The following is a 16,983-nucleotide window of genomic DNA, read 5'->3' as shown; positions in this document are numbered from 1 at the left end:
TGGATTATCAAGGATTATTTCTGAAACAGTATGGAGCTCAAAGGCTTTCCCTCTTGCCGGTTATACCACAAGGTGAGTTCCTTTTCATTTCCTGCTTCTTCACACACATGCTCTCCAGTACAGGTTAGCTCTGAGTGTTAGCGATGCTAATGTAAACACCGACCATATTACGTCCAAAACAGTCGGGCATTGTTTCTGATAGCAACGTTTCTGATAGGGCCGTGGGTCCACATTTCAGATATTACGTCATATCGGACGCAAATCTGGATCAGCTCCGTTGTTCCCCCGTTTTTAGAGATTTGGGTCCGGAGGAAAAGAGAGAGGGTTTTATTTTCTGACGCTGCGTGAGTTCCCTGACACACCGGGGACACATATTTATGTAGAAAAGACATAAAAAAGTGCATTTTGCATGATAGGTCCCCTTTAAAACGTATAGTCATAAACTGTAACACAAGATGCAATTTCATATTTTATTCAAGTATGAAATCCTGCTTTGTCAAACAAACATTAAGATGAAATTTAAATACTGCAGCAAGGAAAACATTCAAACATGTAAACTGTCCACCATTTGGATTAGCGTTGCGTTCAAACTCAATGTAATATCACAGAAACAAAAATGTTGCAATAATAAAAAAATCCATGTAAAAAAAGACTAGAAATTGAAATATAAAAATCATGAATGTGAATCAATCCAGCCGTCTGGTGCCAGGTCAGTAGTGCTCTTTGGGCTCGCTGAACTTGCGCCTCTTGCTGGACGAGGAGGAGCACGGTGTCCCCTGGCTGTTGGGGATCTCGTACTGACAAACCTGAACAAAGAGGACACGCCCGGTTGGCAAGAAGTCAAACACACACTTTTATTTTTACTGACAACATCCCACTCGGAGAATCAGCGCTGACTCATCTGTGAGGCAAAAACCTACGGCCTCCTACATGTTTTCCATTTCAAAATCCATCCCATGTCTTCAGTAGAAAAGCTTTTTATGTGAATGTGCAGCTTCATTATTTAGCTAGGGGCATTTACAGATGAATATGTATGTTAAATTAGGGTTTATTTAACACATTAAAGATTTGATTCTCACCAGTTTGTCCTTCTTCGCTGCCGGTGGCATGTTGTTCACTCTCAGGTTTGTCTGCTACACACACACGCACGCACGCACGCACGCACGCACGCACGCACGCACGCACGCACGCACGCACACACACACACACACACACACACACACACACACACACACACACACACACACACACACACACACACACACACACACACACACACACACACACACACACACACACACACACACACACACACACACACACACACACACACACACACACACACACACACACACACACACACACACACACACACACACCAATTCATTTTAGTCTTTTACAGACCGCATGCATGCACACAAACCTATAACACACTACAAGACAGGGAAAACCCACAAAGGATAATAGGGCGTCTTAAAATCACACTCCTAAAATAAGGAGACAGTGTTTTTGGAGTAAAGTATGATATTAACTTTTCGCCTTTGTTTATCCCTTTGATCCTTATGGCTTCATTTACACACAAGTATCCAAGTTGTACGTCAATAATAAGAGTGTAGATGTTCCTCAGGTTAAATCTCAGCTAAAAAGTCACCTCTTTGCACTGGCTTTTAATACTAGTTGAACATAACATTTGGATATTTGTATGTTTTTATATGTTTCTAGTTATTGTGCTTTTTACCTTGTTTTTAAATATTGTTTTATTATTTTACTCCTATTGTGTTATTTTACAGCACTTTGGTCAACTGCGGTGGTTTTAAAGGTCCCCTATTATACTGTTTTTCATCAATATATCACAGGTCTCAGATATATACAGAGCCTGTCTCTGATTGGCTGAAACACCAAACAGATCATTGCAGCATTACCCATAATCCCCTCTGTTTCAGCCCTGTTTCAAAAGTGCTGATTCTCTGTCTGTTACTTTAGATGAAAATAAGGAGCCCCTCCCCACGCCCCTCTGAGAGAGATTTGGTTACAAAGAACACAATGGTGCTCTAGGAGGAGATTCAGGTGATAAGGTGGGGAGGGGGGGTTACCTTAGTTGCCAAAACATCCTTATGACATCATAAAGTGGCCAAAATCTGATCAGCTCATTTTCAGACAGGTTTTTATAGAAATGGATCAGGACAAAAAGAGAGAGAATCTTTGTTCCTGAAACTTTCAGAGTCTCTTTACACAGAGGGGACACATGTTGATGTAGAAGAGACATGAAGAAGAGGGGACACATGTTGATGTAGAAGAGACATGAAAAAGAGGGGACACATGTTGATGTAGAAGAGACATGAAGAAGAGGGGACACATGTTGATGTAGAAGAGACATGAAGAAGAGGGGACACATGTTGATGTAGAAGAGACATGAAGAAGAGGGGACACATGTTGATGTAGAAGAGACATGAAGAAGAGGGGACACATGTTGATGTAGAAGAGACATGAAGAAGAGGGGACACATGTTGATGTAGAAGAGACATGAAGAAGAGGGGACACATGTTGATGTAGAAGAGACATGAAGAAGAGGGGACACATGTTGATGTAGAAGAGACATGAAGAAGAGGGGACACATGTTGATGTAGAAGAGACATGAAGAAGAGGGGACACATGTTGATGTAGAAGAGACATGAAGAAGAGGGGACACGTGTTGATGTAGAAGAGACATGGAGAAGAGGGGACACATGTTGATGTAGAAGAGACATGGAGAAGAGGGGACACGTGTTGATGTAGAAGAGACATGGAGAAGAGGGGACACATGTTGATGTAGAAGAGACATGAAGAAGAGGGGACACATGTTGATGTAGAAGAGACATGATAGGTGACCTTTAAATGTGCCATATAAATAAATAAAAGATTGAGATTGAGGAGTGAACAGCTAGCTGGCTGTTGAGCTTTAAAGTGTCTGACTGACCGTGGTGGACCTGATGATGCGTCCGCTCCTCGTCCTCTTCATACCCATCTCCATGTCGGAGGTCTTCTTCACCAGAGCGACCATCTGAGGGGACAGATGGTCCGTGACGACACCCGTCATTAAGTGCTCTCAAAGGGGCTTCATGTTGACACTGAGCCTGCAGTCATTCTGCTAGCAAACCCCTTTTTGTGACCTTTCCTTGTGTTGAAGACCCATCTTTTTACACTGGCTTTACTTGAGATGTGTGTTCTGTTCTTATGTCTGTTCCTTTCAGGACTCCACGTGGTCTGTGTTTGGTTTTTATGCTAACCTTACATTTCTGCCTCATGTTGTTTTTGTATTCATGTTTCTGTGGTCTTCATTTGAACTTCTTGTGAAGCACTTTGTGAATTATATTATTATTATATTGAAAGTATATTATACTAGATTTTAAAAGATATCTTCTCACATTTTAATTGTGTCTTTACTCCCATCACACATTTTGTTGTTTACCATGTTCCTTAAAGTGGACCGATCATGCTATATTTGAATAATATAGTGTAGGACCATACCTATATAAGGCATATTTATACTTTTTTTTCTTCAAAATACCAAACAGATCATGCATTTTAGCCATGCCTCATTTTGCTCAATTTTGGCGCATTTCCATTGCAGCGCGTAGCTCGCTTTAAGCGTGCCGTGTCGTGCCGTCCCCTTTTTTGGTTGTGCTTCCACTAGGCCTCGTTCCGGCGCGGCACGGCGCGGGGCCACTTTTTCCCCTCTTTTCTGGCCCTAGAAAATTGTGGTTCTATCGGGGCCAACAAACAGGGCTGAGTCGGGCTGAGTATGCTAAACTAGAGAGAGGAGCGCTGGCAAGAGGGCTAGAACTACAACAAGATGGACATATTTGACCGTGATTTAATTGTAATACACGTTTCAAAATGATGCCGAAGTAACAACATACTGATACCGGTTAGTAAAAACCATGAATTAATGCTTTGTCAAGTTTGCAGACAGACGGCAGGCGAAAAACCTTTTAAAATTCGTGTTTTTCTAGATGGAGATTGGCTAAGCTAACGCAGTATATGCCCCGACCGTCCACACTCACAACAACGGCCTATACAGACATAAATAAGGCAGCGACTGTATTCACCATGACACAGGCAGTCTGTGGTGTGTACTTGTTTAACTTTTGTCGAGTTTCTGAACATATATAAGGAGCTGTGAGCTCTGAGTGCTCACAGCTAACGGCTGTGTTGTGTTTCTGGATTTCTCATTGAAGATGACGTCACGGCTCCGCCTGCACTGCGTTACTATAGTAACTACCCCAGTTCCTAAACTGTAATGGAAGCGCAGCATGAAGTGAGTCGGCCCTGTTAAGGCCCAACGCGGCCAAGCCGTACCGAGCCGTACCGAGTGTGGCCGAGGCCGACCGTGTAGTGGAAATGCGCCATTTGACAAATGTTAGATCTGTTTTAGCAAGATCTGATTCTGTGAGAACAGCACCATCTACAGGCCTGGCATATGTACTACAGCGTCTCCAGCGCTTTCGAACGGCAATGGCCGTGGCTGTCTCCTCCTGATTGGTGGAGTTGGCCCAATAGCCGTAGCGCCACCGTCCTGACGTCAGGACAGTGTTCAAATCTGGATCAGTTTTTATCAGATCCGTTGCAGCCCCTTTTTTAGAGATTTGGGTATGGAGGAAAATAGAGAGGGTTGTGTTTTCTGACACTTGGTGAGTTCCCTGGAACACCGGGGACACATATTCATGTTTAAAAGACCTACAAAAGTGCATTTTGCATGATAGGTCCCCTTTAAGTGGAGAAAGAATACATTCCCAATATAGCCAAATGCAAAATGGCAGATTTTCTGTCTTTGTATGCACCATTTATGCCAAAACAAATGCCTTGTATGCTCTGGTGTAAAGTAACTAAGTACAATTACTCTAGTTCTGTACTTAAGTACAATATTGAGGTACTTGTACTTTACTTGAGTATTTCCATTTTCTGTTACTTTGTACTTCTCCTCCACTACAGTTCAGAGGTACATGGTGTACTTGTACTCCACTACATGTATTTAATACCTTTAGTTACTTTACAGATGTGGATGAATGATGTGAAATATAATCAAGTGTTAAATCAGACTGTAGTTCCACCTGGAGTAAATTCACAAGCTACCCTGCAGTATACAAAGTCATTCAAACTAGCTGCACCTTTACCAGCTTTGAGAACACTTTCATGATCAATCATTATGAAACATATCATATATATTATTCTGAAATGGACCAATCTGCACAATGACTACTTTTACTGTCGCTACTTTCACTATATTTTGATGAGAATACTTTTCTACTTTTACTTGAGGAACATTTTGAATGCAGGACTTTTACTGAAACAGAGTATTCCTGCACTCTGGTACTTCTACTTTTACTCAAGTACAAGATCTGAGTACTTCTACTTTTACTCAAGTACAAGATCTGAGTACTTCTACTTTTACTCAAGTACAAGATCTGAGTACTTCTACTTTTACTCAAGTACAAGATCTGAGTACTTCTACTTTTACTCAAGTACAAGATCTGAGTACTTCTACTTTTACTCAAGTACAAGATCTGAGTACTTCTACTTTTACTCAAGTACAAGATCTGAGTACTTCTACTTTTACTCAAGTACAAGATCTGAGTACTTCTACTTTTACTCAAGTACAAGATCTGAATACTTCTACTTTTACTCAAGTACAAGATCTGAATACTTCTACTTTTACTCAAGTACAAGATCTGAATACTTCTACTTTTACTCAAGTACAAGATCTGAGTACTTCTACTTTTACTCAAATACAAGATCTGAGTACTTCTACTTTTACTCAAATACAAGATCTGAATACTTCTACTTTTACTCAAGTACAATATCTGAGTACTTCTACTTTTACTCAAGTACAAGATCTGAGTACTTCTACTTTTACTCAAATACAAGATCTGAGTACGTCTACTTTTACTCAAGTACAAGATCTGAGTACTTCTACTTTTACTCAAGTACAAGATCTGAGTACTTCTACTTTTACTCAAGTACAAGATCTGAGTACTTCTACTTTCACTCAAATACAAGATCTGAATACTTCTACTTTTACTCAAGTACAAGATCTGAGTACTTCTACTTTTACTCAAGTACAAGTTCTGAGTACTTCTACTTTTACTCAAGTACAAGATTTGAGTACTTCTACTTTTACTCAAGTGCAAGATCTGAGTACTTCTACTTTTACTCAAGTACAAGATCTGAGTACTTCTACTTTTACTCAAGTACAAGATCTGAGTACTTCTACTTTTACTCAAGTACAAGATCTGAGTACTTCTACTTTTACTCAAGTACAAGATCAGAGTACTTCTACTTTTACTCAAGTACAAGATCTGAGTACTTCTACTTTTACTCAAGTACAAGATCTGAGTACTTCTACTTTTACTCAAATACAAGATCTGAGTACTTCTACTTTTACTCAAGTACAAGATCAGAGTACTTCTACTTTTACTCAAATACAGATCTGAGTACTCTACTTTTACTCATCGAGTACTTCTACTTTTACTCAAATACAAGATCTGAGTACTTCTACTTTTACTCAAAGTACAAGATCAGGAGTACTTCTACTTTTACTCAAGTACAAGATCAGAGTACTTCTACTTTTACTCAAGTACAAGATCTGAGTACTTCTACTTTTACTCAAGTACAGATTCTGAGACTTCTACTACTCAAATACAAGATCTGAGTACGTCTACTTTTACTCAAGTACAAGATCAGAGTACTTCTACTTTTACTCAAGTACAAGATCTGAGTACTTCTACTTTTACTCAAATACAAGATCTGAGTACGTCTACTTTTACTCAAGTACAAGATCAGAGTACTTCTACTTTTACTCAAGTACAAGATCAGAGTACTTCTACTTTTACTCAAGTACAAGATCTGAGTACTTCTACTTTTACTCAAATACAAGATCTGAGTACGTCTACTTTTACTCAAGTACAAGATCAGAGTACTTCTACTTTTACTCAAGTACAAGATCTGAGTACTTCTACTTTTACTCAAATACAAGATCTGAGTACTTCTACTTTTACTCAAGTACAAGATCAGAGTACTTCTACTTTTACTCAAGTACAAGATCTGAGTACTTCTACTTTTACTCAAGTACAAGATCTGAGTACTTCTACTTTTACTCAAGTACAAGATCTGAGTACTTCTACTTTTACTCAAGTACAAGATCAGAGTACTTCTACTTTTACTCAAGTACAAGATCTGAGTACTTCTACTTTTACTCAAGTACAAGATCTGAGTACTTCTACTTTTACTCAAGATTAAAATGGAAATGATTGAATGTGTAAAATGTTCCCAAAGAGTTGAGCTCGTGAACTTAATGTCTCTCGTACCTCCATAACTTCCTCACAGCTCTCGATCTTCTCATGGCAGCTCATCTCGATCTCTTGGGTTCAGAAAAAAAAAAAGATAACGTTCATATAGTTTCAAAGTATAAGAATCAAAAGTAGGCTTTCATTTTATCCAATGAAGTTTAAAAGTAAGTTTAAAAGTATTTGAATAGAAATGTCGTAAAAGGTCTCAAGACAAAAAGTGTTAAATGTGAAAAACAAAAAGCTCTAAACTGAATTTTAATATGCCAAAATCAAATCATAAATGAGGCTTTATGATGCCTTTGATATCCCTGTTACACACCTCACTCTTAGATTAGAACATCTACTGGCTTATAATGATGTTCAACAAGAATTCCTTTATCAAAGATGGTTTAATCTCCTGCATTTTATTCTGCAATTTGGACACATATCACATCACAAACAAGGCCGAAGTGAACCCAGGAGAGTGTACGGCAGTTGAAGTGAACTGTAAGGAGGATTTACCCGTGTTGTCCAAGTCTATGCTGTCGTCAGGCTTCTCCACGTCTTCAATCACATGAGTCTAGAGATTAAAACATGTTTATCTCAACACCAGGATCACAAAGTGTCAACATGCTGACCACAGAAACAAACTGCTCTGATAACACACACACTGACACACACACACACGTCGGACCTGTAGCCTCGTGAATTTCCCAATACATGTGTCAATCACAAAGCTGTTCAACTAACTATTTTATATTCTCAGGGGAAAATGTCACACTGGTCTTAAAGGTGGATGAGTGTAAACAAGCTGCATGTCAGAGGTGTGTTGTGTGTGCTGACCTGCGACAGATCTCCCTCCTCCTCCATATTCAGAATCCACTTCTCAGTCACATTAACACTCTCCTCCACCTGCAGACATTTAGCAACGTGCACACAGCTGTCAATCACAACTCAGCTCCCAGAGAAAGGACAAACAGGCATCCACTAAAGACAGAACAACCTCAAAGAAGCTGAATAGAAAGAACGACAAATGAGTATCATTTTTAGAGCGTATAGAGCAGAGTACGTCGGGTACCCGCGGGTCCTAGATGGAGAAAATAACCAACATCCCACGCTTTTTGAGACAAATATGCAACTGCGTGTGTTAATAATTGCACGTTTTCACTGCTCATATATATGCGGGTTCGGGTCGGGTTGCGGATCTTGTGCCGACGGGTCGGGTTGCGGAACTAATTGGCAATATGTGCGGGTAGCGGGGCGGGTTCGGTATTGCACGTCGCGGGTGTGGGGCGGGAGCGGGTCTTGAAAATCAGACCCGTGCAGGACTCTGGTATAGAGCAGGGGTGTCCACACTTTTTCACCGAGGGCCACATACAGAAAAATATAGGAAGGGCTGAGCCACTTATAGAGGTGAAGTTTTACTACATTTATGCTTAACCTTGCCTGAAAATTACAATAAAAAAAGTTAACGCAGGATTTGATATTATATGTTTTGCGAGACATAAGGGCAGGAAAAACGCGTCATATTACAACCTTCTCGGACTCCTTCTCTGCCCAATCCGCGGTAGTAGTTGGTAGTTGGTTTGAGCGGTTGTGATTTAGTGAGCTGGTATTTTTTCGGTGATTTTACATTGCATTTCACCATTTTTAATCATGGTGAGCTATTGTGTTTGTGCAGGTTGCACAAACTCCAGCCTGTCAGGACATCGAGTCCACAGTTTCCCTAACAGGAAAAGGACCGGAGCTAGCTTTCGTTCCTGGGTGCGTTGTGCGAGGTGCATCCACCTCTCTGCAGCACATACTCTCCACAGCTGAGGCCTATCAAACATTTATCAGGAAACCGTATTACATCTCTCTCCCCCCTTCGCTGCTCTCTCTCTCCCCTCCGGTACACAGCACCGTAAGACGTAGAGTGGAGTTGCATTAGGTAACGCGAGATACGGCTGATACTTGCGCATTAGTTTCTGTTATGGATCAGTATCAACAGTCCTGCCAGTAACGTTACTATATTCAGGGGTGCACATAACTACTTTCTCAGTGAGGTACTCAGATGAGTACCTGGAGTCAGTGTTTGGTACTCCAACTTCTGGCTCCACTCAAAGTTATTTGCCCTCTGTATCGCGAACGTCAACGGGGGGGGGGTGCTAGTGGAGTACTTCAGGAAAGTCGACGGGGGGGGGGGGGGGCTAGAGCGTTGGCGTAGTTTTGGCACAATTCCGTTGTACAGACCGACGTTAACAGCAGCCCTGTCTGTGCACACGGAGACCGACTCTGTCGTCCGGTGATCTAACCGCCTTCTGGAAAAGATTCACAAGTACGTCGGTACAGTACCACTGCTGTAGTGTGTATTTATGTATATTTTTTTGAAAATCTAGTGTATACATAATTTTCCTACACATTTATTCACTGGGGGTTCTAACCTGCAAGTTGCTCTTTAAGTTATAAGTTAGCAAAATGTAGGTAAAATAGGCTTAATATGCTGTAGGAAAAACAACAGCCTACGTCACAGCTCTCCAGAGGGTTTCATTTATCTTGTTGGCAGCTCATCCCTTAAAAGATAATACCTGCTCCAGTCTCTGCCTCTCCGTGGCCATGTCCAGCTTCAGAGTGTGGTAGGGAGTGAGCACCTCCCCCATGGTGAGTTGTACCGGCTCCTTCTCAAACTCCATGGTGTCGCCGTCAGCATCCTTGAAGCCTGGCGGCTGGTAGTCCTGAGGAGTGACTGTTCGAGACAAACAGACAGAGAAACACACTGTGAGAGACAAAACCTCCACTAGGAAGAAATGCAAGACACTTGAAATCAGTTGCATTAGAACAACATAGATAGATAGATAGATAGATAGATAGATAGATAGATAGATAGATAGATAGATAGATAGATAGATAGATAGATAGATAGATAGATAGATAGATAGATAGATAGATAGATAGATAGATAGATAGATAGATAGATAGATAGATGGGTAGGTGGGTGGGTGGATGGATAGATAGATAGATAGGTAGGTCGGTAGGTAGGTAGGTAGACGGACAGACGGACAGATAGATAGATAGATGGATAGATGGATGATAGATAGATAGATAGATGGATATATAGATGGATAGATAAATAGATAGATGGATGGATAGATAGATAGATAGATAGATAGATAGATAGATAGATAGATAGATAGATAGATAGATAGATAGATAGATAGATAGATAGATAGATAGATAGATAGATAGATAGATAGGTACTTTATTGACATACAAAAGAGAAACAAAACCTGAACTAGGAAAAAACAGCATTTCTGGCCATGAAGAAATTCTGATGGCGGAAAAATCCCAACTTTCTACACAGTTTCTTAATCTACTAAATCTTCTTCACACACTCTGAACAACGTGGTGTTTCATTTTACAAAACAAAGAATTTAAAAGAGGCAAACATGTATATCCTTTTGGTCCAGCCAACTGAATGTAAACTCCTCACTTTAATGCTTTAACATTATCTGTTAAAAGCACATGACCGTAATATAATACGATAAAGATACGATACGATAATACTTTATTGGTCAGATCAAGTCTGAAATTTGACTTGCATCACAGCAGCTCCATGTCCAACACCAACAGACACATATCCAGACACAATACATGAAACACAAACATTTAACATAACATCACAATCACTGAGAGAAAACATTGTCATGACCCTTTTAATACTGTACATGCAGGATGCTTGTCTAACAGTCTCAAATTGTAAATCCTGTAAATAAGGACTGTAAACTATTTAAGATCAGCCTTGTTTATCTCAGCAAAGTTACTGAAAATAATAAATAATATTTAAAAAAGGCTTGTAAAATCTTGAAATGTTTGAAAAACGATGCAAGGCATGGACACGTTTTGGGGAGAATATACACTAGGGTTGTGCAATTATGGCAAAAATCATAATCATTAATTGCACAGCCCTAATTTACACCTTAATGAAGGACAGCCTTGTGATATCAAAGAAAAATGTTTTTGATGTATCTTTGAATGTATATTTTCCAGGATAGTTGATCACTATTGATTGGCACATTGATTTAAACATGTAATGATCTGGACTTACGTCTTCTGCATTGTGTAACTTATTTGTCTCTTTTGAATCTGGTTTCCTAACTTCCCCAGGGAATGCTACTCAGGAAGAAACTGAAGTTGCACAATATAGTCTGATAACGGCATCAGCTAAATGTATTACATTTGACAATAATATATACGATTTTAGGTCTTGACGCTGCTGCACATGTCGGAGAGTTCAAGCAGTAATAATAATAATAATGAATAATAGATTCAATTTGTATAGAGCCTTTTCACAGGGTGAACAAACAAACAAACAAAAGGGGCAAATAATAAAGTACAAATGAAATAAATAGCAGTAGGAGGACTGTGATGGGTTAGGGGTCAAAGGTAGTAGCAAGTAGTGCATGCTCATTGGAAAAATCAAATGTGTAAATCGTATATAATTGACGTTTACTTATGCTGGGTGTGTGTGTGTGTGTGCGTGTGTGTGTGTGTATCTGTCTGTCTCTGTGTGTGTGTGTGTGTGCGTGTGTGTGTGTGTATCTGTCTGTCTCTGTGTGTGTGTGTGTGTGTGTGTGTGTTACCGTTGTTGTAGTAGGACAGCTTCATGTTGAGACACACGTTGTCAGGCAGAGGGCCGAGGTTCTGCATCAGAGTGTAGAGCTTCCTCACCAGCAGGATACTCGCCTTCTTGGTGTTCCCGCACGACATGGACGACACCTTGTTGTCGTTGTTGCTGACGAAGAAACGGACGGACCACTATTTTAAGTATTGTATTTTAATGTCTGAACACACTTATGTTTCTGTGACTAAATAATTTACCTACCTACCTACCTACCTACCTACCTACCTACCTACCTACCTACCTACCTACCTACCTACCTACCTACCTACCTACCTACCTACCTACCTACCTACCTACCTACCTACCCTACCTACCTACCTACCTACCTACCTACCTACCTACCTACCTACCTACCTACCTACCTACCTACCTACCTACCTACCTACCTACCTACCTACCTACCTACCTACCTACCTACCTACCTACCTACCTACCTACCTACCTACCTACCTACCTACCTACCTACCTACCTACCTACCTACCATCCATCCATCCATCCATCATCCATCCATCCATCCATCCATCCATCCATCCATCCATCCATCCATCCATCCATCCATCCATCCAACCATCCATCCATCCATCCATCCATCCATCCACCCAAAGTAATAGATGGTTTACACCTTTATTAGTTTCCTGCATTGATATTAGGTGTATCCACTGTCTTCTGAACATCTCATAATTGTAAAGATAAAAAACATCCCACCTCTCAAAGTCCATCTGCGCTCCTTTTGTAGTGTACTGGATCCTAAACTGGTAATACTCTGTCACTTTCTTAAAGACAAGAGATGATAGGTGTACAGTATGAGATACACAATGATCATAAAAGCAGCTTGTAATCTGTACAGTGGTTTAGCTTTGTTAAACATCAACAATGGCACGAAGAAAACCTGCGGGTTACCTGTGGGTTCTCTGGGTCAGAGTAGATCTGAAAAAGGGCAATATAGAAAAACAGTAGAACCGTGAGCCTTTCAGGACTTATAGAAAAGATGAAATGTTCCAAAACATCAGCTGAAAAAGTATATAAAGTTACTATTCCCAGTATTTGCCTGGGAATCTGTTCGTTGCTAAAAACCCATTTACATAATACTCACAGACATGATGACTGAACGCAGCTGGTGGGAAAACAACACATTTGACCATGTTAGTTATAATGAGACACAGGGGAAACATGTGAATAAGCACTTACGCCAGAGTTTCCATTAGCTGGTAATTACCGGACTATGACCGGTAAAATATGCTGAAGTCCAAATCCAAATCTCTCTGGGCAAAATGTCCGGTCAAAATAATTTCCCCTTAGCACAATACTGCATCAGTTGCGCCACTTATGTGACAGACGAAAGAGTATGTGACAGACAAAAGAGTATGTGACAGACAAGAAGAGTCAATTCTAATGTCTAACACTTAATGTGGAGAAAGAGATGTCCTGTATGGGTTGATTGTGCGTTGATCTGTTGGTAATGCCTCGGGGTTCCGGTGGGCATGTAAACAAATGCATAATGCTGCGCTATACTTTGTGGCCTCACCCGGTTGCATAGCGATGCTTATTGTTTAGGTGTCCTTTGATAAGCAGGTAGTCATATCATTAGCTAGAACTAGCTCGATCTGATCGATATGGATATAAACGTGAGTGAAGTCTAATCTGACGGGAGAGAGAGATCAGCTGCTGCTGACGAGTCGACACGCAGCTCTGCATGATCACCTGCAGCGGTGAGCGGAGCAACACACACACACACACTTCAGGTTAGAATATCACACGTAGCTATTTTAATTACCTCTCAAACTACCTAAAGTAGTTATAGATATGTTTAGTTTTACTGTCGGGTCACTCTGGATCCGCGAGCTGCATGATACTGGCGGGCTGTCAGGAGAGGGAGAGAGAGCGCTCCGTTTATTATTCCCGTGTTATTATAAGTTACTGTACACTTTTGAATAATGTAGTTAATCTACTATAATTTGTTTGTTTAATATTGAATTATATCAATTTGTTTTAAAGCTCAATAAATAACAAAGAAGACCTTTGACCGGCACTTTTCTCATTTTGTCCGGAAGATTTCAACTTTAACGGACATGTTGACCGGCAAAAAAATATTCTAACGGAAACTCTGACTTACGCTGCTGGTTATGTTCATTTTTGATGTCTAATTCATAGTGACTCAGTCAGACATGATGGAAAAGGTTGAGTTTGACTTACATACTTCTTCTGGATGGCCTCAAAACATCCCTGCATCCTGTGAGAATGTAAACAAAGCAGTGAAAGCACACGTCTAATTAGCTGTGAAACATATCCTCCAACTTTCATTGTTTTAACTATGACTGTGGATATCAAGTTGTTATTGACCATTTAACAATCTGATTGGCACCAGGACAGCTGCGTTCCTCTTTTAGGATCATCACTTTCTGATCTGTGGGAATAAAAAAAAGAGGGATACTTCAAATGTGTAAATAGACCTTGATAGCCACTGCTAATCACCTGAGCTCTGTTAAGTGCCCCGATAAACATTCCTGTTGTCATCTTGCAATCTATAGCTCTGTGCATATGACAATAAAACCTTTGAATCTTTGAATGATGTGCCGACAAATCCATGTGTAATCTAACCTTCGACATATCTGCTGCCGTAGGCCTTCTCTGGGAAAATGCCTCGCAGGTATGTGATGCCAGACACTGCGATGGCGAGAAGTCTCTTCATAACAACCACGGACTGCTGCTCTGAGAGAACCTGATTAGGTAACAGCTGAGTATCCTGCACGAGGGAAAGAAATTAATCGCATACTGCTTACTGCTTACTCATCACAGCTAGCAGAGACACTCTAAGTCAGCCAACATAGAATAGAATAGAATCGGAGGGAGGAAACCCATGGTCATTGGTCACACATGCAGAGCACACAGCACACACGGGGGGTGTTTCTCAATCGCGAGTAAAGCTGCTTCAGAGCCACTATTTCAAGCATACTACGTCATCGAGTGCCGCCGAAGTACTGTTCCAATCTCCAGCATACTTGGAAATCTACCGAGCCCGGCGTAATCCGTTTGGAGAAATATCGAGGCTGCACATGAGTAGACTCTGCGGTCTTAAAATCCCCACAATGCTTTGCGCACGGACCAATTTCCCCAAATCACACTTGCTAGCGTGTTCCACTCTTCGTTTTCCGAATGCCAGGAAGTATTCTTGACTCGCTTCTGAAGCAAGATGCTCGGCAGACATGTGCTACCAAGCAAGCGTACTCGCGATTGAGAAACACCCACAGTGAAATTTGGCCTCTGCATTTAACCCATCCTAGTACCAGGAGTCTAGTACGAGGAGCAGTGGGCAGCTATTGTACAGCGCCCGGGGAGCAATGGGAGCAATGGGAGTGGGGGGGTGTCCGGTGCCTTGCTCAAGGGCACCACAGCAGGGCAGGAGGTGAACTGGGACCTCTCCAAGTAGCAGTCCACACTCCATATTTAGGTCTGGTTGGGGACTTGAACCGGCGACCCTACGGCTCACAGTCCAAGTCCCTACTGACTGAGCCACTGCCGGACCATGCAACAATTGCATTAGAACAAGTGAGTCTACAACATAACATATAATATCAATTATTCCACCATCTCTCTCATTTTTTAAATACAAGCAAAATGAATAGTAGTGAACATGGTTAATTATATGTTACATGTTCTTAGACCTAAATAATGCCGTGGATCATTTTATAAAATCTTGATTTTATGAGGAATTTACTAAATGAGTGGTGGTCATACAGTTAAGTTTGTAGCTTATGAATACATGATGATCATATATTTTATAATTTATAGAAACTCTAAATCTGCAGATACACCTGTTTTAAGAAATCACGCTAAAAGGTACATTTACTGCTTACTCATCACAGCTAACAGAGACACTCGAAGTCAGCCAACAGTTGCATTAGAACAAGTGAGCCTACAACATAACATATCAAATACAATTTTTAAAATATGCAATGTATTATTTCCCCCCTCAAGTCTAGCAGAGCAAAAATAAGAGTAGTGTTCTTACAATAGACCTTAATAATGCTGTGGATCATTTTATAAAATGTGGAGTTGGGAGATTGTACTGGGAATTTATTAAATGAGTGGTGGTAATACAGTAAGTAATGTAACATAAATCATTGGGTGAGAAGATGCAACCAGAATATAATTACCTCTGTAGCTTATGAATACATGATGATCATAGATTTGGTCATTTATATACATTTTAAATCTGCAGATACACTTGTTTTGAGCAATTAAATGTATGTTGCACAGTAGATGTATAAAGTAGCATACAATGATCATGCTAAAAAGTACATTAAACTTGTTTCTAGTGGATGAGTAATTGTACTTTATCTAAAATAACTATTGCTATTGTTATGGACAAAATGTAACACAGCATAGATTACAGCTATACAATTCTCTTAAACTAGCTTACTTATTAAATATTCATCAACTTTAATGTTTTGCTAGAAGTTAAGAGGGATTTTACCTGTGAAGTTCTAACTTGTTGGACACAAGCCATTGCAGTGGTGAGAGGAAAACAAAATAAAAGCTGAAAAAACAGAGAGAAATGTTGCTAATGTTAGCTCATTAGCTTATTTACATTTAGCTAGGCAGCCACAAGCTAAAACAGTCTCTGACACAATTTGATGGCGCTGTTACTCACCTAGCTGGTACTTAGATGGCAACAATGAAGGAATATTTTAACAAAAAACAAACAATATAATACAATCCGTATAATTTGTATTTTTTTAAGTTTGGTAAGCAAGCTAGCTTTGTGTTAATCGAACCGTTCCCGCGATTAGTTTGATTGACAGGCACCAACGGTCAAGCAGTAGCCAATCACAGTGCAGGGATCTAGTCCGAAGTTTAGTGCAAAAAACATGGACGCTGATCCTCTTTTTTTTTTCTGTATTCATTTATTAATATAACACGGAGTAATTCAGATTCAAAACCAACATTTTACATGGATAATGTATCTTATGTGCAGTTAAGGTGCTCTGTGTTGATGCAGTGCAGCCCCCGCGTCGCCT

At 40.3% G+C, this 16,983-nt stretch overlaps 1 protein-coding gene across 1 annotated transcript; it reads right to left on the bottom strand.

Moving 5' to 3' along the window:
• Positions 1–627: 627 nt before the first annotated feature.
• Positions 628–16,720, bottom strand: hormad1 (HORMA domain containing 1). The gene is made up of 16 exons (XM_034145894.1): positions 16,617–16,720; positions 16,440–16,502; positions 14,564–14,708; positions 14,306–14,369; positions 14,159–14,195; positions 13,059–13,079; positions 12,866–12,892; positions 12,664–12,738; positions 11,924–12,098; positions 9,872–10,029; positions 8,148–8,216; positions 7,827–7,884; positions 7,344–7,396; positions 2,957–3,040; positions 1,080–1,133; positions 628–806 (listed from the first exon to the last, which is right to left on the bottom strand). The coding sequence occupies exons 2-16, from the start codon at positions 16,470–16,472 to the stop codon at positions 711–713; spliced, it is 1,149 nt and encodes a 382-aa protein (XP_034001785.1). The 5' UTR covers positions 16,473–16,502; positions 16,617–16,720; the 3' UTR covers positions 628–710.
• Positions 16,721–16,983: the final 263 nt, after the last annotated feature.

This window comes from Trematomus bernacchii, unplaced genomic scaffold, assembly GCF_902827165.1.
Source record: "Trematomus bernacchii unplaced genomic scaffold, fTreBer1.1, whole genome shotgun sequence".
In the NCBI taxonomy this organism is placed as follows: domain Eukaryota; kingdom Metazoa; phylum Chordata; class Actinopteri; order Perciformes; family Nototheniidae; genus Trematomus; species Trematomus bernacchii.
The sequence above is the reverse complement of the archived record's forward strand: the minus strand, read 5'-3'. Positions and strand labels throughout refer to the sequence as shown.

Coding starts and splice junctions, on each gene's coding strand:
- hormad1 (XM_034145894.1), bottom strand. CDS start 16,472: ATGGCTTGTGTCCAACAAGTTAGAACTTCACAG. Junction 14,709..16,439: donor AACAAGTTAGAACTTCACAG/GTAAAATCCCTC, acceptor TCCCTCGTGCAG/GATACTCAGCTGTTACCTAA. Junction 807..1,079: donor CAGCGAAGAAGGACAAACTG/GTGAGAATCAAA, acceptor CTCTTTGTTCAG/GTTTGTCAGTACGAGATCCC.